Source organism: Peromyscus maniculatus, chromosome 6 (genome assembly GCF_049852395.1).
Source record: "Peromyscus maniculatus bairdii isolate BWxNUB_F1_BW_parent chromosome 6, HU_Pman_BW_mat_3.1, whole genome shotgun sequence".
Lineage (NCBI taxonomy): Eukaryota > Metazoa > Chordata > Mammalia > Rodentia > Cricetidae > Peromyscus > Peromyscus maniculatus.
The window spans coordinates 109542202-109568604 of record NC_134857.1 but is presented as its reverse complement, the minus strand read 5'-3'; the positions used below and the strand labels follow the sequence as shown (position 1 = coordinate 109568604).

Genomic DNA, 26403 nt, shown 5'->3' with positions numbered 1-26403 from the left:
TTTCCCTTGGGAACTGTAAGCCCAAATAAACCCTTCCTTTTATAAACTGCCTTGGTCACGGTGTTTGGTTTTATTTATTTATTTATTTAATTTATTGACATAGGATCTCACTATGTAGTTCTGGCTGTCCTATGTTGGGGGATATTCAATCACACTGTGAACCCCGAGTTCACATTTACGTTAATTAAATAAAATTAACCTTGGGTCAGGAAGCTGAGTTAGCAACTAGTTGACAGAAAGTAATCATAGAGCATCTGAGAGCATCTGGAAGAGATAGAGAGACACACCAGAAGTATTAGGAAGGGATTTGGAGTGGCATGGGTTTATTTTGTTTTAGTGGAACAGAAGGACAAGTTTTTTGAGAAACACCAGAAAGGAGAAAAGGTTAGCTAGTTGCTACTTAGCCTCTCTGAGCTAGCAGGTTTTCACCCCAGCCTTTGAATCTCGAGTCTTATTTAAAATAAAATGGTAGAGATTTAGTGAAAGCTATCTTTAGTGGCAGCGACAGAGCCGGTGCTTGTGGGAACAGAATTACCACCAGGCTGCGGCCTGAGTGGCTAGGCTACTGCCAGAGAAGCAGGCTGGTAACTATGGAGAAGCAGGCTGGTAACTGTGGAGAAGCAGACTGGTAACTGTGGAGAAGCAGGCTGGTAACTGTGGAGAAGCAGGCTGGTAACTGTGGAGAAGCAGGCTGCTAACTGTGGAGAAGCAGGCTGCTAACTGTGGAGAAGCAGGCTGGTAACTGTGGAGAAGCAGGCTGGTAACTGTGGAGAAGCAGGCTGGTAACTGTGGAGGAGCAGGCTGGTAACTGTGGAGAAGCAGGCTGGTAACTGTGGAGGAGCAGGCTGGTAACTGTGGAGAAGCAGGCTGGTAACTGTGGAGAAGCAGGCTGGTAACTGTGGAGGAGCAGGCTGGTAACTGTGGAGAAGCAGGCTGGTAACTGTGGAGGAGCAGGCTGGTAACTGTGGAGAAGCAGGCTGGTAACTGTGGAGAAGCAGGCTGCTAACTGTGGAGCTGCAATTGCTAGCTGAAATAGCAGTAGATTAAGGTGCAGCCACTGTGTTGAAGATAAAACATCAGTCCTGGAACTCACTATGTAAATGAAGCTGGCTTTGAACTTACAAAGATCTACTTGCCTCTGCCTCCCAAGTGCTGGGATTAAAGGTATACAACATTTCACACAACACTTCACCCGACGGTTATGGTATTTTAGTACAGCATCAGAAAAGTAACTATTACAAGTCCCAAGGCAAAGCAGATTAAACAATTAGAGCTAAATAAAAACAGTGAGGACCTACAGAATTCTTGGAACTTTTGAAGCAAATAGATCATACATAGATATTGATACACAGACTGCAGAAATGACACAGCTGATTTTCATTGGTGTTCTAGTTTGGTTTCTGTTACTGTGATAAAACATGGATCCAAAACAACTTTGGCTTACAGATTGCAGTCTATCACTGAGGGAAGCCAGGTCAGGAACTCAAAGCAGGAACCTAGAGGACTGGCTCAGAGACCATGGCAAATACTTCTTACACTTTGACAGCCTAGGCCAACCTGCCCAAGGGATGGCACCTCCCACAATGCACCGAGCCCTTCCCCATCAACCACCAGTCAAGACAATGCCTCACAACACACGTCCGCAGGCCAATTTGTTGGAGGCAATTCTTCAACAGAGGGTTCTTCTTCCCAGTATCAAGTTGGCAACCAAGGTGAACTATCATTAATTGGCTAGAGTACCCCCAAAAGATAAAATAAGTAGCAAGAGATAGATAAAGCCCTAGGGATGCCAGGGTTTCCACTGGTCAAATATGCCTGTAACATTTTCAGTAGCAAGGACCAGATTTAAGAAAGAACGGAGCATCAAAAGATGAAATTAGCAGGTGCATGGATCAAAGACCATTCTGTCACTTGTCCCAAGGAATAACTAGACCTATGATAGAAAACCCTGGCCTAATCCCCAAATTGGGTGGCGCCCCCTACTGTGAAACCTTTAATCCAGTGCCCTATATTTAGCAAGCACAAGGACCAATAAAGAGTAAGAAAAAGGAATACCCCCACCTACATAGAACTCTTTTAAAAAACTTTGTTATTTTTAATCGTATGTAGATGTACATGAATGCAGATGCCCGCAGAGGCCAGAAGAGGGCATCTGATCCCCTGGAGCTGGAGTTACAAGTGGTTGTGAGCCGCCTGATGTGGGTGCAGGGAACTGAACTCAGGTGCTCTGGAAGAGCAGTCAGTGTTCTCAGCAGGTGAGCTATATCTCCAGCCACACCTAGAATCCTTGAAGAGAGTGGACAGTGAGTAGTTCACCAAATGCAGAGGTCACTGATAGTGATTAAGAACGAGTTCTGGAGCTCACTCTGACCCCACTCTTCCTGTCAGAACTTCCTTCATGGAGCCCTAGTGACTAGGATGGTGAGAGACACACTGTTAGGTTTTCTCATTGACACAAGGTCGACTTTTCAATTTTGAATGTAAGCTTCTCAATCCTTTCAGAAAGACGAAGACTTGGGGGAAACCTCAAAACAACAAAACGAAACAAACAAACAACAAACAAAAACAAACCAAAAACCACAAACAAAACAAACAAACAAAACAAGCAAACCCTATTTTCTTTCTTCTTAGATGTCAAATGGGAAACACATACTAAAAGAATAGTTGTCCCATGAATGCTGAATGTGCTGTTCAGTCATTGGGATGAGATTTATTGAAAACTATGCCCGAGTGCTCCTTGAGCCTGATGAATGGACATCTAACTGCCACCTGAACAGACTGTGGCCTCTAAGCTGGAACAAAGTTAAGAAACCTTCTAAGAGCTAAGACTGGACATATGGGCAGACGGGAGTCTGAAATGGGAACAAAAAAAAAAACTCTATTTTTTTTTAAAGGAAGATCTCATAAACATTTGCATTTGTCCCACACCAAAAAATACAAATTTAAAGCTGTAGCCACTAAAATAGTATAGAAAGATACAGAACTTCTACTGACTACCTTTCTTGTATATGACCTCAGGTATCCTTTCTGGTCTCACTTAATACCCGATTTTACTACTACAAAAACCAAGACTTGGGACATTAGCCAAATTGTCGAAGATGATGACCCAGTGGTTTCAAACCCTAACTTACCACCCTGACTGGAGATCTCAGTTGGCCTATAGTTCTGGATCCCAAAGTTGCTTTTTCTTCCATACTATCCTAATATCATCCTGGAAAAAAAAAAAGTCACAACATACTAAAGAACCTGCGTGTGCTTGTATCCAGATTGAATGGGTTTATTCTAGCTATCCTATTCTAACAGTCCTGCCATAGGGTGTCCACAGTTGGGAGTGGTTCTATGGAACAAGAACTTGTAAGATGAGTATCCAGTGGTATCACATCAAACAACAGTGGAAACAGAAGCCCCTTCATCCAGAAGATGAAATTTATAGCTCTAGCAAGGACCCTCCATCTGGGTAAGGATGAGAGAGCACAAAATGTGCTTTTTCAGGGTTTGTGCCCAGGAAATCATTGCAGTTGTTGTTGGTAGTCATGGTGGTGGTGCCGGGAATCAAATCCAGGATCTGGCACACACTAAACATACACTGTAACACCAAGCTACACCCCAAGCCCTGTGGATCAACTTGGAAAGAGACGGACTGTTAAATGCTTAAGGGAGAGAAATTTTACAGGCTAGCAAGCTTCAGATTTATTCGAAGTTGTCCTAGAGTCACTGGCCATTGTCTATGACAACAGATGTTGCATAATATTTATTTAACTCTGCAAAGATATGTTGCATTTGTTTAACTATGTAAAGATGTGTTACTGTTTTATCTTGCCTGCCTAAGGCACCTAAATAAAAATCTGAATTGCCAATATCGAGGGAGGAGGTATAGGTGGAACTTGTGGGCAGGGAGAGGAAGTAGGAGGAGAAATTTAGGCTCAAGGAAGAAAGAAAAAGAGAAGACAGGGAGACACCAGGGGCTAGCCGGACAGACATGGAGGAAGCAGGAAAGTAGGACATACAGAATGAAAGGAAGGTAAAAAGCCCTGAGGCAAAATGTAGATGAAGAGAAACAGGTTAAATTAAGTTAAAGAGCCAGTGGGTCAAGCCTAAGCTAAGACTGAGCATTCTTAATTAATAATAAGTCTCAGTGTCTTTATTTGGGAACTGGCTGGCAGCCCAAGGAAAATTCCAGATACAGATATCAAATTATCTGCCTGTTCAAGGAAGCGATAGAGCAAACCAGAAAGCAAAGCTAATGGCCAGGCCCGGGAGGCCCAAGGCTCCCCCAAATGTCCCTGATCGTTGATTCTTGGGATTTCACGAATATTCTCTAAGAATGGTCCCAAGGGGCCTGGGGCAATTGCTGAGAGGGTAAAGTCTTTCTGTGTAGGCAAGAGTACCTACCTGATTTTGGAATCCCAGTACCAGTGTGAAAGCCAGGCATGACAGGAGACCCTGACTCACAAGATAAGCTGGAGAACAATTGAGGAAGACATGTGAAGCTGACCTTTGGTTCTCCCACTGTGCTCAAATGGGTGAGCACACATGTATAAACCACACATGAGAATGTTCCTGAGGGCTTAACAAGAGCCAACAATGGGGATTCGATTGGAGTTCTTCCTACTTCCAGATCCAAAGAAGGCTGGATCCCTTATATAACATAGAAGATAAAGTCTTCATTTGTGAATGTGTTATGAAGGATGTAATAAGTCAAACATACCAGAGCACCCTATATGGGGTTCCCATGGGTAAAGAAAACATTACAGGACTTCCAAAAGTGTTCAAAAGGGGACTTGGAGATACATATAGCATGTCCCAAAGCAAAGGGACTCCCCTCATAGCAAAAGGAGCTTAGTCCAGAGGCACCAGAGCTGGAGAATTTTGGCAATTTTGGCAAATTAACTTTACTATGATGCCCAGAGCTAATGGAGATTTTATGTACTTAATAGAATTTGTAGACACTATGGTTGGGTAAAAGCTTTGCTTTGTAAGTCTCAAAGGGCTTCTGAAACTGAGTGTTAAAACCCTACTGAGGTTCAAGCTGTGTCAGAGTGACAATGGAAGAAACTTTGTGGCAAAAATAAAGTTGAGAAGTATCTGGTGGCTCAGGCTTCCACCAGGAATTACAGACTTCTTGATGACCTCAGGCTACTGGCCAGGTGGAAGAGATGAGTCATACTCTGTGTTTGGATCTAAAGGCCCATGGTTGAAGCCTTGGTTCCCAGCTTATAATGTGACAGGAAACTTTTAAGGGGGATCTGGTAGAAGAAAGTGAGGTCATGGGAATTAAGCTAATGATTTTTTTTTTCAAGACAGGGTTTCTCTGTGTAGCCTGGCTGTCCTGGAACGCACTCTGTAGACCTGTAGAGTGGCCTTCTGCCTGGGTCTGCCTCCCGAGTGCTGGGATTGAAGGCTACCACTGCCCAGATGTAAGTTATTACTTTTAAAGGAGATGTTGGGGCCCTTATCTGTTCCTCTGTCTTGTTTTCTGGTCATCATAAAGTGAATGGGTCTCATCTACCATGCACTCCTGCTGGAGTGTGCTGTGCTGCCCCAGGCCCAAGGCAGCAGTCCCTAACAACAAGGGACTAAGATATCTGAAAGTCTGATTAAAAAAACAAAACAAACAAACAAGTAAAAAACACAAAAAATCCTTTCTCCTTCTAAGTTGATTACCTTGGACATTTTCTTTTTGTAGTGAACAACAAATACTCTTAAAAAAACACTTCACTTTGTCTGAGAACCATTTTAACTTGATCCCAGGCCTTGGCAATTGTTTTTCTTGTAGAGGTTCCCTACACAGACGGTCCAATTGAGCCCTTATGGAATGTTTTACAGGAAGCCCTTCCTGTGTTTCAAGAGATGATGTGGGAGACTTGGAGAGAACTTGAAGGTGACAGATAGTGTCAGTATGAATAATCGTTGGAAACTACCCTCACTGCTATACAATAGGGTTGCTTCTAGCAGCTAAAGTTTCCTACAAATGGTCCCCTGTACAACTTCTGTCCTAGAGCCTGGGTCTCACGACATTTAGGAAAAGCAAGCATCGAGATTAGCTCCATTGTCTTTGGGCTGAACTTTATGAAGTGCTACTGATGGCCAGTCCCTTGGTGGGACTGAAAGGGGTCCAGCCACAGATCCATCACACATGAGTTAAATTTATCTTGCAAAGGTTACAAAAACATTACAAAAAAAGGGGGGGGCAAGGGAGGGACCATGCTGTGGGAAACACTAGGAAATCACCCACATTTGATTGGCTTCAAACTCTAGACCTTGGCTTCTCTAAATGAATTCCCGACTGAGCTCAGATTACTGTCCAGAAGAGACTACTAAAGCTCAGCATGTAATGAATAAATAGTGACCAGCTGGCTGACCTACTGTGTCTGTTCCTGTTGCTTAGTCAATGGGGGTGTTCTTTAATGCAGACTCACTACTCACTACCTGAATACTTCCAAACGCATGCCAAGCAGTTTCATTCCTCTGGCTCAGATCTACACCCTGGTTTGGTAGGAGGTACCCAGAACCAGTCCCCACACTGGTTCCCTAAAGAGTTAGAAATAGGCAAAGCCAAGAGGAAGGAGGATCTTAAACCGGGGAGAATCTAGAAAACGACAAACCCCCAAACACTCCAGACTGAAGCCCTCACCGGCTTATACATATTTGCTGTAGCTCAGCCTCTGACATACGGCTGGCATGGTAACTGCTGGAGCATTTGACTGTGTGTGCACAGACCGAGTTCTTCCTAACTTCCGATCTCCTGCTGCAGTCCTCAGCTGTAACTGGTCCAGAGCCTCTCCTCAGAGGCAGACTCTAGTTCCCTGTGTCTACAGCTGGCTGAAGTGTGAACATGCTCTCTGTTTCAGTCTGCCATTTTCTATGACCAGAATATTGAACAGCAGGCAAAGGGGGTCCTGTTTGGTAACATTCTTTCTTGGTTCTTGAAAGCAACTTGCGCGTATCTTACAGTGAGCCCTCATTGACTTCACCATTTTCACGACAACCTATCATGATGTTCTGATTTAAGAAAATCAAATCAGAAATCTGAGGAAGAAATCTGCCTCTAGCATTAAAAATAACAGAAACGTCTCCCAGCTGACTATAATTTCATTTTGAGAACACAGTCCAAGCTATTTGAACACATTTAGGTTGCTTCTATAATAAACTACATTATAAAAGTTGAGATAAAAAATTCCAGTTTCTTTCAAACTAATGTTTTTTAACTTCTGAGATTTTTGCAAATTTCATAATAACCTTTCTTTTATTTCACTGCATTCATTTATTTTTGTGGATAGTGGGGTGCATGAGCCACAGCCTGTGTGTGTGGAAGTCAGAGGACAACTTGTAAGAGTTGGCTCTCTTCTCCCACCATGAGGGTGCCAGGGATCAAACTCAGGTCATAAGCTTTGGTGGCAAGTACCTTTACCCATGCAGCCATTTAGGAGGCCCCAAATGCTAGCTCTTAAAACACTGAAGAAAGCTTTATTTTTGGAAGACTGTTCAATAAAAGAGAGACACTTTTCCTTTCTTCAAGTGGGGTATTACTGTATTTATTTTATTTTTAAATTTGTTCCAGGAACAAATGGGACCATATTGATTAATTTTACCTGCCAACTTTACCCAACCTGGAATTACCGGAGAAGAAAGTCTCGATGACCAGGTCTGTAGATCAGGTTGGCCAGAGTGAAGCGCATGTCTGTGAGGGGTCGGTCTTGGTTGCTAACTGATGTGGAAAGACCTGGTTGATGCAGACAGTACCGTTCCCTGAGAAGTGGTTCTACACCAGTGTACGGGGAGTCTAGCTGAGAGCAAGCAAGGATTCATGTGTCCTCTCTGCTCTTGACTATAGAGTGATGCTTTATGTCTCCGTGCTGACTTTCCCGCAGTTATGGACTATAACTTGGAATTAGAAACCAAATAAGCCCTTTATTTTAAAGATGCTTTTTGTCAGGGTATTTATCACAGGAACAGGAATAAAACTAGAATACAGAGAGAGAGATTTTAAATAAAATTTCTAATTATAAACGATTTGACAAAAAGGGTTTTTTGAGTTGTGAAATTTAGAAATCTAGAAAACATAAACCAACAGTGAACCCAATTCCCAGAGATAACAGCTGTTACATATCTGTCATGAACATAGCAAGAACCTTTCAGTTATCATATATAGAAGCAGTTATACTGTACATGTATGGGCTGTGTCTATATAGCTATGCACATGTGTGTAGGTGTATTTTTCTATAACAAAATATATTATAATTTAATCCATTTTTATCAATAAATGTTTAGCTTAGTCCCGCTTTATATATATAATAACATTTTAAATGGTACACATCAAATACATAATTCAGATCTCATAAGTGGTTTTTCGTTACACAGTTGCTTCTACAAGCTGCAAGAAGACAAAACATTTTGGCAATGCCATCTCAAAGTTCCTTGGTCACCAAAGTTGACAGTCATCAACGGATATTTAAGACATCTTAAGTATGTTTAGCCTTAAGAGACAATGTAGTATTGCAGCTTTATCTTCTTTTGGAGATTGCAAAGCCTTCACTCTGATGGGGTGGATTTGCTTATCTGGAAGACAAGTGGTGCTTAAAATATCTGCTCCCTTTTCTGCCTCAAAGGGCTGCAAAGCATCACTCCTCTTTCTCACCAAAGATCCAATTGAATCTGGAATGATGTGTCCAGCATAAATCCCTCTTGTCCAGTAGTCTCTTCCTGACCTCTCAGCTTCGGGTGATTTGTCCTCTCACTAAAGTTATTTGCCAAGTGGTATTTTTACAGAGATATTTTGTAACCCTGTTCTTTATAATAGTATGAAAATGATACATATTTAAGCAAAAACTATGCTACAAGTTTTGATCTTTCTTGGACTAGTGACAGTGGTGAAATTCTGATGAAAGGCTGGGCCACAACTCCCCATCTGCCACACAATCATCAGATGAGCAACATCATCTTGCCAGTATATCCTAGACATTGTGTTTTGACACCCTGACATGTATACAAAATGCCCAGTACTCAGAACTGTGTTCAACAAACTGTATAAGATAATTAGTGCTCTATAAAATGGGCTTTTATTAGGTGGTTTTGTCCAACTTCAGGTTAGTATACTTTGAGCATGATTAGATTAGGCTACACTGTGAAGTTCAGTTATGTTGAATACATTTCCCACTTAACACTTTCAATATATGATGGGTTCATCAGGATGTGATATCATTGTAAGTAAGGAATATCCTCATGATCTTGTGCTATTCCCCCATTTTGCATTTTCAAATGTAATTTGTCTTGTTTATTTTTTTCCATTTGGCATATTTAATCATCTTTCTATAATTTCCTTAAAAGGATACTGAAAGAAGAATCAGTCTTACTTTCCTATCACGATACCTTACAAGCAGAAGCATAGTGAATGTTTATTGATTTGTTATATCAATAACTTATAGCAATGAATCAATGAAGCTCCTGTCCAGCTCAATGTTAATGAGCATGTACAAGCATATAAAAAACTATTTCATTAAACTCATCTTATCAAGATACAAATAAGGAGACCTGTTAGTTGCATTCTTAATAACTAACCTAAAATAATAGTTAAGTCGAAATCACATCTTTTAAGGATTTTCCTGTGTTTTTATAATCTTTAAAATGTCTCCTTAAAAGAGTTTCCATAACGACCGAGTCACTCACCTCGCAGGAACTCAAGTGGAGGTACAAAAGTAACAGAAGGAGATGAGCAGGGTTCATGCTGGAGGTGTGCAGGCCGTCTCCACGGAAGACTCTTGTCCATTCCATATACTCCCCTGAAATTTAATTTTTAACCTCTGAAAAAATATTTAAAAAGGAAAAGCCTCCTAGAGCTTTGTACTTTTGAACTCTTGGAGGACTTGGCTGACATCCAGAGTTTTACCGTAACTGAAACAAAAAAAACAGCCTTTGCAGCAAGTATCCGAGGCCGACGACCAATAGGAAGTGTTCAGACCAGGGGAGACCGATTGCTCCATCTTGGCCCTGACAATGCCCTGATTCTGTTTTCCATGGAACACAGAAAGGACCATGGAAGCGATTTTTTCCTTTTATGACATTTGGCAAATAAAATTACACCCTTTGCCTTAAGATTGAGGAGGGGAGATCTGTGGCAGCTGAAATGCTGCCTGTCTGCGTTCTCTAGAGGCAGATATAAGACAGTCTTGGTGCAAGATTCCATCAGGCATCAGTACCCATGGAAGACAGAAACAGCAGGAATCAGGAGGAGCAATGGGGCATCTGTGTGGGTCCAACAAAGCCTTGGCCTGCTTATGAGGTGCTCTGGAGAACTGTGATTGGCCAGTTCTCTGCTTCAGAGAAAAAGACTGGACCATTACATCCCTCCCACCTTGTTCGGTCACAGGTGCTGCTCAGGACACCGTGCCTTTTGGTAAAGCAGATGCAGACAGACACAGAAGGATCTGACAAGTCCTTGTCATCGGATGTTTTCTGGCACTCTTCACAGCCAGCCGGCAAGTCCACATGCTGAGGCCGCAGCTGACGCTTAGCCGCTGTCTCTTCTTCATTGATTCCATACCCCTTTCCCTCCGAGCTTGACCTCTGTGGTTTCAGTGGCTTACCTGACAGTGTATCCCACAGCCTCTTCCGGGCATGGGTGGAAGTTCTGGCTTCCACTCTCAGCTCAAAGTTGCTGTTCCTTTACTGTCAAAACAGGCACGCCCGCAGTCACGTGACACACATACTTCTTCCACCCCTACCCCTGCTGTGATAACAGGAGTTCTGCTTCCCCTGAGTTATTAAGGCCAATTATCCCATCAAGATCAAGGCTCCTGTTCCTTCTTCCTGGTTTCTAGACATAAAGAGCCCAGTGTGCACCAGGGAACAGCCTTAGTTTTCATTGGTTCTATGGGATTTTGTTGATATTGAGGCAGGATGTCAGTTTCACAATGTAGCCTTGGCTGACCTGTCCCTTACTATGCAGACCAGGATAGCCTCAAACTTATAGGGATCCTCTTCACTCTGTCTCCTGAGTGCTAGGATTACAGGTGAATGCTACCACTCCTGGTTCAAGAGTACCCTTACTGTACCCCTAGTGAAAGTGTGGTACTTTGGGGGATCAAGAGTATAACTCCAAAGAGTATGCAGTTGTAAGAACAGGAAGCATTGAGCACCGACCTGATTACTGGGAGTGATGGTGAGTGTGGTGGTTCCTGTATCCCTTGGATGTTTCCAGACTGGTGTATCCTTCCTATCAGAGACACACAGTTAAATAAGAGGCCGTCGTTAAGTGTGCATATTGATTCCTAGAACACAGCAGCAGCCCTCTCAGAGTGCCATTAACTGGCACCTTAGCTCTGCACACAGCAGGCCCTCCGATGCTGTACTACCTGTTGTGGGCGTGGTATGTGATATGATCAGCGGAATGCATGGGCATAGGCCAACTTCTGTATCACATTTGCTGTCACGAGAATACTCTTATCAGGCAGGTTGTTATGTGGGCTCTCCTGCTGGAAGAAGTGACTACTCTGAGATCCTTTAGTTTATGCTGCTAACTAGATCTGTAGGCCCCAAAGGCACACCCATATCTCAAATATATCTACTGTGGTGATAATATACGACTCTAGGACTGAAGGGATCGGATGTAGGCAGTCAGCCACTAAGTTGGAACTTGGTCTCCTTGATGAATTGTGCCATCTTGTGGGCACAGTGTTAGACTCTGTGGCTACTGGATTGAGCATTTGTTGATGACAGTGGCTAAATAAATAGTGGCTAAATACCTCGTGGGTAGCTGCCATCTCTGCCTCCAAGGCCACGTCTGCCTTGTGTTCCTTATGCCAGCGCTGGGCTGAGTCTGGATAATATCAAACTGTCCTAAAAATTAGTGTCTTTTCTCTTGGAGTGTTCTGGTAGAGGTTGTAATGCACTTCTAGACACACGATACATGATATCCTTGGCTTATTTATTCCACATTTATCAGGAACCAGAAGAGTACAGGTTGCTTCTCAAAATGAGTATAGTTCTATGTTTTTGGTGGACTGTCCTGCCCTATCTCCTCAATTTCGCATTCCTGTCTCTCACTGAGTCCTCTTCAAATACCACACACTGTTCTTCTCCGTGGCTGATGCCTCTTGATTTTCTGTCAGCCAAAAGAGTCTAAAGAGTCCCAGAAATCTTACTAGGCGAATGCTTCTTTGAGGGTGGGGCGTGTAACATGAAATATTTTGTCTTTCACTGTAGAGAAGACATTCTGACTTTACGGCTGTGCCCAGGCTTCCTCTCTTGTCCTTAGGAGCACACATATCTTAATCAAAACACCTGCATGCTATCACTACTCACTGCGAAAACAATAACATGTTTTATGGAAAGTCCAGAGGACCCAGATTTCTTCTGATTTTATAATGACAGAAAGTAGGAGATAAGACTTGTCTAACTTAGGTTCCCAATTCTGTGATAAGCAACCTGGGGAAGAAAGGGCTTGTATAAGCTTTCTCTTGTCCATCATGAAGGAGGAAAGGGCATGCACTCAAGGCAGGAACCTGGAGGGAGGAACTGAAGTAGAGGCCAGGGAGGAACACTGCTTAGCCTGATGGCTGGCTCAGCATGCACTCTTACACACCCCAGGACCACCCTCCCAGGCACGCAGCACAAGCCGTGGGCCGGCCTTCATTGTCAATCATCAATTGGGAAAATGCCCACAGGCTTGCCTATGGGCTGATTTGATGGGAGCATCTTCTCAATTGAGGTTTTCTCTTCTCAGATGAGTCTAGCTTACGTCAGGTTAACAAAAACCTAACCAACACAAGAACTGAGGAGACACTGAATGTACACTATCCTAGTGAATGCGAACTGTTTCTGATTCTCTTTTCTGCTGAAAAATTTCAGTTTACCTTTTATTACTATGCTTTAAAATATTGCTAAGCTAGAATGAAGATTGTCACTTGTAAAAGAAATCCCACTGAACAAGTTTTAAACCTTAGGTAATGAGTAGAATTTCTTTAAAAAAAGATTTGTGTGTGTGTGTGTGTGTGTGTGTGTGTGTGTGTGTGTGTGTGTATGTAAGTGTGTGCCATGTGTGTTCAGGTGCCCATGGAGGCTAGGAAAGTGCATTGGATTCCCTGGAGTGGGAGTTTCAGATGACTTTGGATCTCTGGAAATAGGTCCTGGGAACTCAACTGGGAATGCATGGTGTACATAAACATACTCACAGGCAAAACACCCATACACGGAAAAATAAATTTTATAAATTCTGATAAATTGATGAGCTTGATGTTATAAGGCCGAATAGCACCCAAAACCCCAACCACCTCTCACCCAGGTTGATGGACTATTGGATCTGAACAAGGGCTGCATCTGTAAACTCAAAATTCTAGTGGAATTGAAGGGGAAATTGGTATAAAATGCTGCCTCCTCAAGCAAGGGACAGTGACACTTCATGGTGTCTTCCTTTGGGAAACGCAAGGCACTTCGTGGAAGAGCTGTGCTCATGCTGGTACCCATGATGCCTGTCAGGGATAGGCTCCCTGGTGGTTCCCACTCCTGTAAGGGAAAGACACATCCTAATAGATTCATAGCACACCGCTTCAACCCCGCCCCCAATCCCACAGAGAAATGCTGATGTCAGAAACGTTTTTAAGGGTGGGGAGATTGGTTACAGACCATGGTTTCAGAGTGTCAGTCTGCCGAGGTGGGGAGGGGATGAAAGAGCATAGCTCGGCAGAGCATGGCATGGCAGAGCATGGTACGGCACAGCAGTTCACCTTACGGTCTTCTCCAGGAAGCAAAAGAGGAGGAAGGTTTTGAGCAGCCCCTGTAATCACCTCTCTTCCTCCATTCAGGCCCCACCTCCCAGAGCTGTGACATCAGCTGAGTTCAAGCCTTCAGTACATCAGCATGCATGGAACAGTTCAAAATGAAAACACAGTATTTATCAAACATGGGCCAGCTCCCTCAAGAACGTTTTTAAAAATAAACTGGTCAAAACCCATTTAAATCTCTTATTACTCACACAAATCATATGGCTGATTTCTGAGAGAGGCCACTAAGCATCCGTGTAATTTATTACGCGATAAAATAAACGTTAGATTTGAGTTCTTTTTTTTTTTTTTTTTTTTTTTTTTTTTTTTTTTTTTTGGTTTTTTGAGACAGGGTTTCTCTGTGTAGCTTTGCGCCTTTCCTGGAGCTCACTTGGTAGCCCAGGCTGGCCTCGAACTCACAGAGATCCGCCTGGCTCTGCCTCCCGAGTGCTGGGATTAAAGGTGTGCGCCACCAACGCCCGGCTAGATTTGAGTTCTTAAGAGCATGTCTGAGTTGAAAAGTGAAGTGTGGGAATAGTTCTCAGAAAACAGCTGGCCAGGGGGTCCCATGTGACTTGCAGATGAAAGATGGCTGTAGAAATAAGCATCCGTAGCAGACAGTTTTCACTGCGTGAACTAGTTTAGCAAGTATCTCCAAATTTCTGGGAAAATATCTGGACTCAGTTATAAGATTCTTGGGCTGGAATAGATGTTGAATTTTTGAAAAAAGTCATACTGCAAAGAGACATTTAGATTTGAAAGGGAGGCGGTCTTGTGCCTTATCGAAATCCATGTGGGGGAAGTCGTAGCATAAACTGAGCAGCGTTTTCCTTTTCCTCTGACACGACATCCATGTGACTGGATGAGAGCCCCTCCCCCAACATTTTCTCAGCCTGAGCACCTGGCGAAGAAGTGGAAGAATTGCAAAGGCTTGTGACTGGCAGGTGATGAACTGTCCTGGCTTGTGACTCAGCAGGTGATGAACTATCCTGGCTTGCTAGTTTCTAAGTTCTGGATTTCAGTAAGAGAAAAATCTTTCTGCCCTTCACAGGAATGAAATAGAAATTTTACCATGCTTTTCAGTTTCTTCTTTGTGCAAGCAAGCTTTTCCTCCTGTTGCTGGACAAGCATGAAGAGCAAAGGGAGATGCTGTGTCGTTTCAACAGAAGGTGAAATCTGTGCCAGTTGCACATCTAACTGGGCATTGAGCACCTATCTAGCCAATAATATGCAAATATCTCAAACTAAATGGGTAAATTTCATTATTTCTTTTATTTTAGAATACTACTTTTATGTATATATCTTGACATGTAAGAAGAAATTGCCATTCCTTAAAATCAAATTGCAATCTTTCTTTGCTAAATTAAAAGGAAATTTTTTTCTTCCACTTATTGCATTAGTTATGGTTAATTAACATTCTTAATGCCTACCTAGAGTAGATGACAAGTTGAACAAAAATAAACAGATTCAAATTCTCTCTCATTTGTGTGTATTTCTCTCTCTCTCTCTCTCTCTCTCTCTCTCTCTCTCTCTGTGTGTGTGTGTGTGTGTGTGTGTGCGCGTGCGCGCGTGTGCTCATGCACATGTGCTCCCATGGGTACACACACTCATGGATGTGAGTGTCAAGACCAGAGAAGATGTCAGATGTCTTCCCCTCTCACTCCCCACATGCTTTTTTTGGAGACAATGTCTCTTGCTGAAGCTCACTCTTTCGACAAAGCTGGATGGCTGAAGAGCTCCTGGGCCCCACTTGTCTCCCTTATCCAAAACTGGGGTTACAGGCACCCAGGGCAAGGTTCAATTTTTATTTGTGTGTTTGGACTTCTTGCTTGTATAGCAAGTGCTCTTATCCACTGAACCATCTCTGTAGCTCCATAGATTCACAGTGAAAACATTACTTTCTATTCAAAAGAGCACTGCATTGCACAGCTGTGTGAATGCACTTAATATCACTGAACAATTTAAGAATGACAGTGGTGACACTCGCATTATGTATATTTTTGATAGTTAAAAAAGCATTGGCAACTATTCAGTCATATATTGCTCACTGTGCTATCTCATGCATTCACACATGTGTTGTGTGCATGTAACTTATGGAGGGGCCCTGAAAATGGTAACTTTATTTAGAGCATTCTTCTATGGCCAAAATATAGGGTTGTTCTAGAGGGTGGAAAATGGAGCTTCTTCAGGAAAGAGGACATGTTTTGACAAAGGCCTATAAAGGACAGCTAGGCAATAATTCTGGCCTGATGGGCCAGAGGGATGGTGTGTGCACATACTGATTAGTAATCATATAGAAGGCTTCAGTAATAGGTTTTATACTCTGAAGGGAAACTGCAGAGCTATCTGGGGGGCTGAGAAGGAGACTGTACAAGACAGCCATTTTACTAAGTTCACTATATCATCAAATGCAGGGCAAACGGAAGGAATTACGTCTAAGTGTTTATTTAGTGTGGGGTAACAAGCATCCTCAGAATGTGAGATGTTGTCTGTTGTGATGCTGGGGCATTTGAATTCTTATAGATTACATTGAGTGATTTGTGGTAGGAATAAAATAAATGACAGTGTCCAAAGGCCTGTACTCAGCTAAAGACAATACAAAGTCACTTCACAAGGAATCAATAGAAACCCATCATTTTTGGTAAGAGACAACAAGCCTAGGATAGGGGTAGGGATGGTACTGATGAGAAAAGAAGAGTATGCCTAAAGGTCTGAGCTCAGGCATTGAAAACCAAGAGTCTGATGCTGCTGTGAGGACAGATGGGGGTATTGAAAAGATCTACAAGTTGGGAGAAAGAAGGGAGAGGAGTGGGCTGGAGAGATGGCTCAGCAGTTATGAGGCTTCCACATGGCAGCTCACTCTCTGTAACTCCAGTTCTAGAGGACCCAACACCCTCACACAGACATGCACGCAGGCAAAACATTAGTGCACATAAAATAAAAATAAATTATTTTGAAAAAAGAAGTGAGAAGGAAAAGGATGGCCCTCTGGGAATTTGAGGTTTGAGTTGTCCCCCTTACTAGCTAGGGCAGTTTCTTCTCTCCTCTGAATGTCAGTTCCTTACTTATATATACAATGGTCAGCTGCCAGGTGTTCCAGAAGGTCTTGTACAAGTTCAGTGGTTTTATCACACAGAGTTGGAGATAACAGTGGGACATCAAATGGAGATACAAACATTGAACTTAATGTTATATGACAATGTCAAAATCAAAGCCACAAATAACTCTACCCTCCTATGAGGTACCTACATACAAGTATATACATATATATATATATATATATATATATATATATATATATATATATCCAGCTATAACATCTGAATTTAAAATACATTTGCCAATTTTTTTATATGTGGGGCTGGTGTGTACTTCTTCCAGTACTTTATAATTTAGGGTAAATGACATACTTGATTTCCTAATGTCTCTATATCTTTTATAAAGATCTTTCAAAATTTTATTCACAACCACCTTCCGATATGGGGATCAATATTTGCCTTCTTTCAAATAAAAGATGGTCTTGTCAAATATCAAGAGATGTTTCAGACAATTCGGATATAAAACAAGTCAATCAAATTAATAACTAAAGGTCACTTCTTTTATTATGTTTTAGAGATGTAGAGAAACCAGTGTCGGAGATGAGACGGCCAAGGACACGAAGGTGAAAACGCATCATATTTGATGAATGAATAAAACTACCTGGGACTAAACATTAAAAGATGGTTACCTTCCTATCAGATCACACACACATTTTCCTATTTTAATAATAACAGGACAAAACAAAAACAATACAGCATACAGAGTTACATAGGGTTTTTTATTTGTTTGTTTGTTTGTTTGTTTGTTTTGTGCGGGGGGAGGGGGAAAGGCAAGAAACTGCGAAGAACGCAGCAGGCGTGGTGACAGGTTCTGACGTGCCCCGGTCGGACCCGGAGCGGAGCACCGCTCAAATTGAGACGTGGCCACCCTCTGTGGAGCTGAGTCAGGCTGGGGCACCACGGACAGCCAAGCCAGCTCGTCTCCAGGACGGAACGCCTCGCCGGCTATTCGAATGGAAGGATTCAGACGCCTGCTGTCTCCAAGGGCAACGCGCGACCACACTTCCGGAAACGTCGCGTGCTCGGGGGGGGGGGGGGGGGGCGCCGCTATTTCACGTCACCTCCGCCACGCCGGGCTTCGAGCATCCGGAGAGGTCGCGGCGGGGATTACATTAGACAGGATTGTTTCTCTTCCGGTGCTGGACGCTGTATTAGGGGCGGCTTTAGGGCCGCAGCGTCCGCTAGTGACAGGCTCTTCCCGCAGAGCGGTCCTTGGCGTTTCTAGCCCGGTCAAAATTGTGGACGGGTACGGTGGCCGAGGAGGTTTGAGCGCGCCGGAAGTGTTCCCCGGCGCGGGCGCCTAGCCGGGCCGGAGACGCACGTGGCGCGGTGAGTGCTGCGGCGGCGGCGGCGGGCGAGGGTGTGGGATGGAGCGGGCCGGGGCAGCGTCCCTCCCTCCGGCCCCCGTTCTGGTGTCCTGAGCGGAGCTGAGGGCCCTGTGCTCAGAGCCCGCAGTGACCGGAGCAGCGGGCCTTCTCTTTCACCAGGCCGGAGGGAGCATGTCTTTCCGAGGCGGCGGTCGCGGAGGCTTTAATCGCGGTGGTGGAGGCGGCGGCGGCGGCTTCAACCGTGGCGGGGGTAGCAACAACCACTTCCGAGGGGGAGGAGGCGGCGGCGGCGGCAATTTCAGGGGCGGCGGCCGAGGAGGATTTGGACGAGGGGGCGGCCGTGGAGGCTTTAATAAGTTCCAAGATCAAGGACCTCCAGAACGTGTCGTCTGTAAGTCGTCTTCAGAGCCTAAGCTCCTTTGCAGTGGGAGTGGGGTCGGGCAGTGGGTTGTGTTACCAGCAGCGCGTCTGCTGGTCAGGCTCCGAAAGGCAAGTCTGTAGGGCACACTGACCGAGAGTCCTGTCGTAGCTTATAAGGAAGTGATCGTGAGGACTGAGATGCGATCGGAGGTGAACTTGAGTTTGGACGGAAAGGTTGAGAATTAGACAGTATTGAGTGCCCAGCCCGTGCTAAGAGAGAACGTGATTCAGGATTAAGTTTCTTTGCTGTCGTAGTGAGATTGGTGCTGTGATCCCTAATAATAAAGTTGAAATACAAAGCCACGTTTTTAGCCTCCATAGTCCGTGCTGTCGGTTACCAGAAAGCGAGGGAAAATGGGGAATTGGCTTGGGAGAAGGCAAGAAAAATGCCTGACTAAAGTAATTTTGAGTAATTATCAGAAAGGTGTCATGAAGGCATGGGAAGAAAGAGGAGAGGGGTGGATCTGTATGCGCGATTGGTTTGCTGGACAAAAGGGTGCAAGTCAAGCGGATGTTGTAGTAAGCCATATATGAGATATTGAGAGCCGTGTTCAGTAAGGTGACATGAAGAAGAAATGGAAAGCTAGGAGGTATGTCCAGCCTTTTAACACCGTCATCTACAGAACCGCGGTCTACTTAGCGCGCACGAGCTATCTTGAGGGCTGTGTATTGGACACATGGATGAAAAAGAAATTTCAAAGGAAACATAATAAGTAGAACTTGGTTAATGCTGAGAATAAAAGGTTCTAGTTGTTAAGGGCGGGAGGGAGTTTTGTAGTCTTACAGTATTTAATTCTAGGGTATAGAAACAATGGTATTTGTTTTGTAATTCTAGACTTCCCTGGAAAGGGTGATCATTGGTGAAGAAGTGATAGTGGTAACGAGTTCTAAGGAAGGAGGGACAGTGAACAAAAACCAGACTGATTCACGTTTCTAGGCTGGGGAAAAGAGAAGTGTTTAATGAAATTGTAAAAGCCACGGCATGGTAACTGTCAATTGTTGGGTGATCTCCGTGTACCAGGCACTGTTCTAAGCACTTCACTTGTTGTTCTGGTTACTCGTGTATTAGGTGTGGCTGCAGTGAGATGACTAGCTTCATGTACAAGGGTGCAGAGAGAAGGGGAGTCTCTTCTAGGTCCCAAGGTAATGAATGGCATGCTAACTTAGGACCAGAGTGTTGATAACTAAGCTCTGCCTTAAAGGAGATCAGATATGGGGAGAGACCAAGTGGCCAAGAATGCGTCCAGCACAGTTGGTCAGTATCTGAAATGACTCCATGTCTGTTTTCTTGTGCTGTTTCAGTATTAGGAGAGTTCATGCATCCCTGTGAAGATGACATCGTTTGTAAATGCACCACAGAGGAGAACAAGGTGCCTTACTTCAACGCTCCTGTTTATTTAGAAAACAAAGAACAGATCGGGAAAGTGGATGAGATATTTGGACAACTTAGAGATTTTGTATCCTTCCTAATGGGATGAGCCAGTGATCTCATTGAGGAATTATTGTCCCTCCCCTCCCTGCCAGTTAAATATCAGTTAAAGCAAATCCGTTGCTTTGCTTAGTAGACTGTCCTTTTGGGAAGTTCTGGGAATAGTGGCCATTTGGACAAATGCTACAGGATTGTATTGGCTCTGCTGTTGCTTTGCATAGGATGGTTCCACTGGAATATCATTGTAGAATTGGGGTACTGATTGTGTTTTTTAAAGAAAATATCATTTCCTCTTGGAAATTTTTGTTTGTTTGTTTGTTTGTTTGTTTTGGTTTTTCAAGACGGGGTTTCTCTGTATAACTTTGCGCCTTTCCTAGAACTCGCGGAAATTTCTATTTCTTATATAGCCCAGGCATTCTTTTTAAATGCTTAAACTCAAAAGTTTAATGTCTTCTTGCATCTTTATTTCTTACTTGTTCCTTAATGTAATTAATAGTATTTTTCAGTTAAATTGTCAGAAAACATGAAGGCATCTTCCTTTAAAAAGCTACAGAAGGTGAGTCAAACTTAGAATTACAATTCTTAGATTCAGAAGAGAATGGTGTGTGCCTTAGGGATGGTCTTACTTGAGACCCTTAGGGCTCCTGCACTGTGATGCAGGGAAGCTCTGAAGCTGGTTCACAGGCGTTGAGTTTACTGTTCCCCAAGTGTCTCTGTGTTGTAGCCCTGGTTGGCCTGGAACTCACTTATGGAAATGAGATTGACTTCTAACTTGATGTGATCTTCCTGCCTCCACCTCCTGAGTGCTGCAATTACAGGTATGTGCTATTGCACCCAGTCTAAGCTCCCTAGTCTTGAAAAGTAATGTTTTAGCCAGGCATGGTTTTGCAAGCCAATAGTCCCAGCACTTGGAGGCAGAGAGGCAGGAGGACAGCTGCTTTGAGTCTAGCTTAGGCTACATAATCTGTCTCAGATACAAATAAGTTACTTGACAGATGTAGATAAGATTCTACGGGGTTTCACATGTATTTTGTTAACATGGTATATGCTATTTAAAAAAACAAAAAAGTTGACATGAAACTAACGTGGGACTAAATTTATTCCTAGCCTTCTTTGAGATAGTGCTTTTGAAACGGAAAGCTAAAATGAACTAACCATCACAGATCCCTGAGGACAGCTCTTAAGATGACATCCTTTTAGGTCCCCTTCTTATAAATGGGACCCAGTTGCTCTCAAGTAGCAGCCACAATGCAGTTTCAAGAGAGAAAGCTGGAGAATTTTGATGTAGTTAGGCCAGTACTTAAGCACTGGGCTAGCCACAGAGCAGGAAGTGTATTCTACATAGAGAAAACTGGAGTATCAGGATGGCAAACTGCAGAAGGATCCGATGGACATAGAACATTTAGGATGGGTGGGGAAGGTTCTGAATTAAAGGGCTGATAGGAAGGAGCTTGAGAAGTCATGAGAAAGATTAGGTTTTAGTGTTAGCACTGTTTCTAAATAATAGGGTGAGCTTGATCTTTACATTTGTGCTTTAAAAGAACACTGGAGAAACAGAAAAGCCCATTGGAAAGGGCCAGCCATTAGGCTGCACGAAGCCATGGATGCTGTGGGGCAGGTTTAGAGTCCATGGAAATGAAGAGGAGGTGGGGTTGTGAACATATGTATATATAGGAAGAGGAATCAGTGGGACTTGGTAATTAACTCAGCCAGTCATTTCTTAGTTTGATTTCGACATCTTTGTAGGTTATGATCCTGCTTACTGACTTGGGCAGCATTGGAGAACATAGGTTGAAAGAAGATAGTGAATTTCATTTGGGATACAATGAGTTAAGATACTTGATGGTCAGAAGATCAGGACTGACACAATTGCCAGTGAAGGGAGAGGGGCATAAACATGCTATACAAACAGAGACATGAAAGTAGAATAGTTTGGTGCGGGGGAACAGTGCACATAGTGCATTCAGGAACGTGGTAGTCAGATGTCAAAGAGCTGGTGGAGTGGTGGGTCCAGAAGCCAGGTTGGAATAGGAGAGCAGATGGAGACCATAACTTGCTGATAGCAAGTGGCCACTGCTTGTAGATAACTCTGAAAAGGTGTGCTTGGGGCTGAAGAGCTCAGAGAGACAGTGCTGAGGAGGGATTCTCGTGGTCTGTGGCTTGAAAACAGGAAGTTCCCTGTTAGAACTTGAAGCCGTTCTGATCCCTACCTTTCTTACTGCAAGATTATTTGAGGATTTATTTAGTTATGTATCCCCCAACCTCCATCCCGTTTCCTGTTTTGGTTTCCAGTCTTCTGCTGTCTGAGTTCAGGTCCTCCTTACCCAGCCTAGGTTATTATAAAGTCTAAAGATAGCATTTTGGCCTAATTGTGCTTTCTGTGATGATGGAATTAATTCCTTGACCAGTACAATAGCATTTAGTCACACAGAGCACTGGACACATGGGATGCCCTGACATGTCTCCTGCACTTAAGTTTTCATCCCATGTCTGATCACTGATTTAAACCGAAGTAGGTCTGTATTGTGGGTAGACTGGGCAGTGCAGACTGGGCAGTGCTTTGAGTTGGTGGGTTTGTGGGTGTGGAAAGTTAACAAGGGGTTCTGTTGATGAGACAGACATGACTTTTAAATACCGTACTTATTTCCGTTTTGAAGTCCTTCCTCACTTGTGTTTTGCATCTGGGAAACCATATACCTCCTTACATTCCAGTACCTATACAAAGTCCTATTTAGCCCTAAATATAGGCTGGACTTAGCTTTCAAATATCATGTTCAAGAAATACCAAAATTTTGAATTTTAGTGCTACAATTCTGATAATTTTTCTCTTGGCAGCTCTCTTAAATGAAGATGTAGATTTTTGGAGACATGTATTTCTAAAAACATGAGATTGAATTGACCTTAGTTTTTTTTGTGTATGTATACAGTCTAAAGTACTGATTTGTGTATCTTATGATCTTCATGGAACTTTGTGATAGGCACTTTTGTCTACATTTTTATAGATAAGAAAACTAGGTAATTAGAGGGGGCGGGGAATCCTTTTGCTCAGAGCTGTGTAGTATGAATGGTAGGTGTGGGATTTGAACCTGAGTAGTTTGGACTGTAGCATACTGCCTTCAAGTTAACGCACTAACTGCTCCTGTTCAACTTTCAGTTTTATATAGATCCCTTTAAGCTGCTGCCGCTACAGAGGTTTCTGCCTCGTCCTCCTGGTGAGAAAGGACCTCCCAGAGGCGGCGGTGGTGGTGGCAGGGGAGGTCGAGGAGGAGGAAGAGGAGGTGGTGGCCGAGGTGGTGGAAGAGGTGGTAAGTACTTGGGGTTTCTAATGAGGTTGTAGTCACAGGTGATTTACACAGTGTAGTGTAGTTTTGCATGTAGCCAGACTCCTTGCCTTTGCTTCTCTTACATGTTGTCCACATTGTCCACATCCATAGATAGGAATGTATGTTTCCACAGCTTAAAGAGAAGAAAGAAAATGAACTTTACCTTTGCAGGATTTCAGGCCCCTGGGTTATTCATGCTTTAATGGAGACTTTAATAAAGGCAGTCACCATTGCTTAATGACAGATACAGTCTGAGAAAGGCAGCGTTGGGCAGTTTTATCATGTGCACTTACTACTCGAGGTCCTTGAGTAGAGCTTGATCACTCAGCATGGCTTCTTAGTGCAGTGGAGAGTAGAAGGATGGAGGCTAATGCTGCTGAAATGGGGCTGCTCTTTTATGATCAGCTCCTTGTGAAAGGGATGTACTGTAGAGTCGTGTAACGGGAAGCAGGCACACAAACCTGCAGCAGTTGTTTTTAACTATTGTCAGGTATTAGTGCTGTACACAGCTCTGTGCTGTCCTCTTAGATGACTAGGCTTATATATTCCCAAAGTGCTGTGAGCATGTGAGCGCTGTCTTCCTCTACAATGTGAGATAGAAGAGTTTTCTAGGTCCATTATAGTTTTAGGAGACTGATATGTTATGCATGAAACATCATTATGTACTATATGACTATAGGAATTTCTTAACTGAATTGTAGTTTCCTAGTTATCAGTGAGTATTTTGATTATATGCCAAGAGCTGGTCTTATATCTATTTATGTCTAAGCATATTCTTTTAATTTCTCCAACGAGTTTTCCAGTGACCTCTGTGCACATGCTATGGCACACATACACACACACACACAGAAGATAATGTGAAAAACGGAAGGTGGTGATGTTGAGTTTACCCTGCTGCTCCACTTGGGAAATGGCTGTTTCTTCGTCTTTATCTTTTAAAAGTTTCTGAGCTGGGCAGTGGTGGCACACGCCCTTAATCCCAGCACTCGGGAGGCAGAGGCAGGCGGATCTCTGTGAGTTTGAGGCCAGCCTGGGCTACCAAGTGAGTCCCAGGAAAGGCGCAAAGCTACACAGAGAAACCCTGTCTTGAAAAAAACCGAAAAAAAAGAAAAGAAAAAAAAAGTTTCTGTAAAACACAATAGATGAACTTACATTTAGTTTTTGTGATTATAGGAATTGCACAATTTTTACAGTTTATCAGAAAACGAGAGGCTATCATTGTTTAACAAGGGTTTCCTTTTTAAGGTGGCTTCAGAGGTGGAAGAGGTGGAGGTGGGGGCTTCAGAGGAGGAAGAGGAGGCGGTGGTGGATTCCGAGGTGAGTATGAGAAAAGATGTCTTTAAATCACTGCATTTGTAGATTGATACCATCTCTTGATTTCTTTCCATGTAGGTTTATTTCCCTCCCATCAAGTGTGGCAAACACTGGGATGTTCTTGGCTTTAACTTAATTAATAGCTCTGTTCTATACCATTCTTTATTGATTTCACCAAATTACTTTGTTGTATTAATAATTTGAATACAAAAAAAAAATGTGTACTATGAATGGCAATTGTATTTGGCAATGTAAATTTATCAAACATGGGAACTCCTGCTGATGTTAAACTTGATTCAGTTACCAGCACTGTTACAAGCCCTCTTGGTTGTCTTTTGATCAGGAAGAGGACATTAGATGTGGCAGTTGACAGACCACCATGGCTTTTTCACCACGTGACCTGCTGCTGTGACTGAAGTCTCTGGAGCACCCTTGAGGCTGCGCTGTGACAGTGGAGCAGATCGTCAGCACTGGAGACAAACGAGGGGCAGGCAGACAATCCGTCTGGCCCGGAGAGAGCGTGAAGAACCTGCCTTGTACAGTGCCTGCACTCTGGGTGCTTAAAGAGCAATGGGACTTTTTATTTGGAGCATATTTGGATTTTTTAAATAAAATTTTTTATTTCTTTAACTTAGTGTTTATTGGACCAACCCTGTTTTTTTAAATTTGGAGGAACAAGCAAAGTTTAAACTTGAATTACAGATAGAAAAGGTGGGGTAGGTGAGATTTGTTTAAAGATACTACTATGATTCTAAAAGGCACCAGACACACTCAAACGAACAACTCTCCACCCCAACAAACCAGGCTGTTGGAACAGTACTTTCAAACTACTTGGAAATGAACTCCTCATTCAGAATGCCTTTTGAAAAGGGACAACAGCAGCATTTGCTGTATTTCACTTTTGTGTTTTATAATACGCAGAATAAAGCTGTTTTTATAATACACAGAATTGCAATTAATGATTGTTTTAAGTTTTTTTAATCCATTAAGATTTGAGTAGCTCTGTTCATGTGAAAACTATAGTTCAAGAAATTTAGGAAAAGAGATTTTAAAATGGTTATTAAAAGTTTTCTGAAAAAATGTTTTACTTGAGTTACTTATCTTCATTTTAAGTAAATATTTGACTACCTATCACGTTTTATTTCCTGGGTAGGAATGCTATAAATGAAATTGACTTTGGTCACCGTGCTAGTGTCCTGTCAAGAGTAAGCACTATAGCAAGTGAGGGCACCTCAGTGTGGAACCGTGTGCCAGCAAGTGAGGGCACCTCAGTGTGCAACCGTGTGCCAGCAAGTGAGGGCACCTCAGTGTGCAACCGTGTGCCCGCAAGTGAGGGCACCTCAGTGTGGAACCGTGTGCCAACTGTCGGCTCTGTTTCCTTCATTGGTTCCTCCTCAAGTCTGTTTTAGCATGAGTCACTTATTCTTTTTTTTTTTTTTTGGTTTTTCGAGACAGGGTTTCTCTGTGTAGCTTTGCGCCTTTTCCTGGAACTCACTTGGTAGCCCAGGCTGGCCTCGAACTCACAGAGATCCGCCTGGCTCTGCCTCCCGAGTGCTGGGATTAAAGGCGTGCGCCACCACCGCCCGGTGAGTCACTTATTCTTGAGTGCTTGTTTTAGTAGCATGTATTTGTGCCTGTGTGTGAGGCACCCCTTTGTTAACAGAATCATGATGCTATAATTCCACAGGCCAAGGCAAAGGCATGGGGGAAGGAGGTGAGAGCTCCCATCCTGAT

At 43.2% G+C, this 26403-nt stretch overlaps 2 protein-coding genes across 4 annotated transcripts in view; one reads left to right on the top strand and one right to left on the bottom strand.

Annotated features, from left to right (window-relative positions):
• The window catches only part of Cfi (complement factor I), a 38257-nt gene extending 27598 nt beyond the window's left edge, over positions 1-10659 (bottom strand). Inside the window, exons 1-2 of one of the 3 annotated variants that reach the window (XM_015993013.3) lie at positions 10584-10659; positions 9667-9779 (exon numbers count right to left, since the gene is read on the bottom strand). In XM_015993013.3, the coding sequence (XP_015848499.1) occupies positions 9667-9771 (105 nt within the window). In that variant the 5' untranslated portion in view covers positions 9772-9779; positions 10584-10659. The remainder of the gene's footprint in view (positions 1-9666; positions 9780-10583) is intronic. The other 2 variants (XM_006970385.4, XM_042279908.1) reach the window with 2 other exon arrangements.
• Positions 10660-17884: 7225 nt separating this feature from the next.
• Gar1 (GAR1 ribonucleoprotein) lies at positions 17885-25618 on the top strand. The gene is made up of 7 exons (XM_015993025.3): positions 17885-18184; positions 18343-18574; positions 19906-20060; positions 20529-20588; positions 23187-23337; positions 24601-24672; positions 25013-25618. Exons 2-7 carry the CDS (start codon positions 18355-18357, stop codon positions 25024-25026), a joined length of 672 nt encoding a protein of 223 aa, XP_015848511.1. The 5' UTR covers positions 17885-18184; positions 18343-18354; the 3' UTR covers positions 25027-25618.
• Positions 25619-26403: the final 785 nt, after the last annotated feature.

Coding starts and splice junctions, on each gene's coding strand:
- Gar1 (XM_015993025.3), top strand. CDS start 18,355: ATGTCTTTCCGAGGCGGCGGTCGCGGAGGCTTTAATCGCGGTGGTGGA. Junction 18,575..19,905: donor ACCTCCAGAACGTGTCGTCT/GTAAGTCGTCTT, acceptor GTGCTGTTTCAG/TATTAGGAGAGTTCATGCAT. Junction 23,338..24,600: donor CCGAGGTGGTGGAAGAGGTG/GTAAGTACTTGG, acceptor TTCCTTTTTAAG/GTGGCTTCAGAGGTGGAAGA.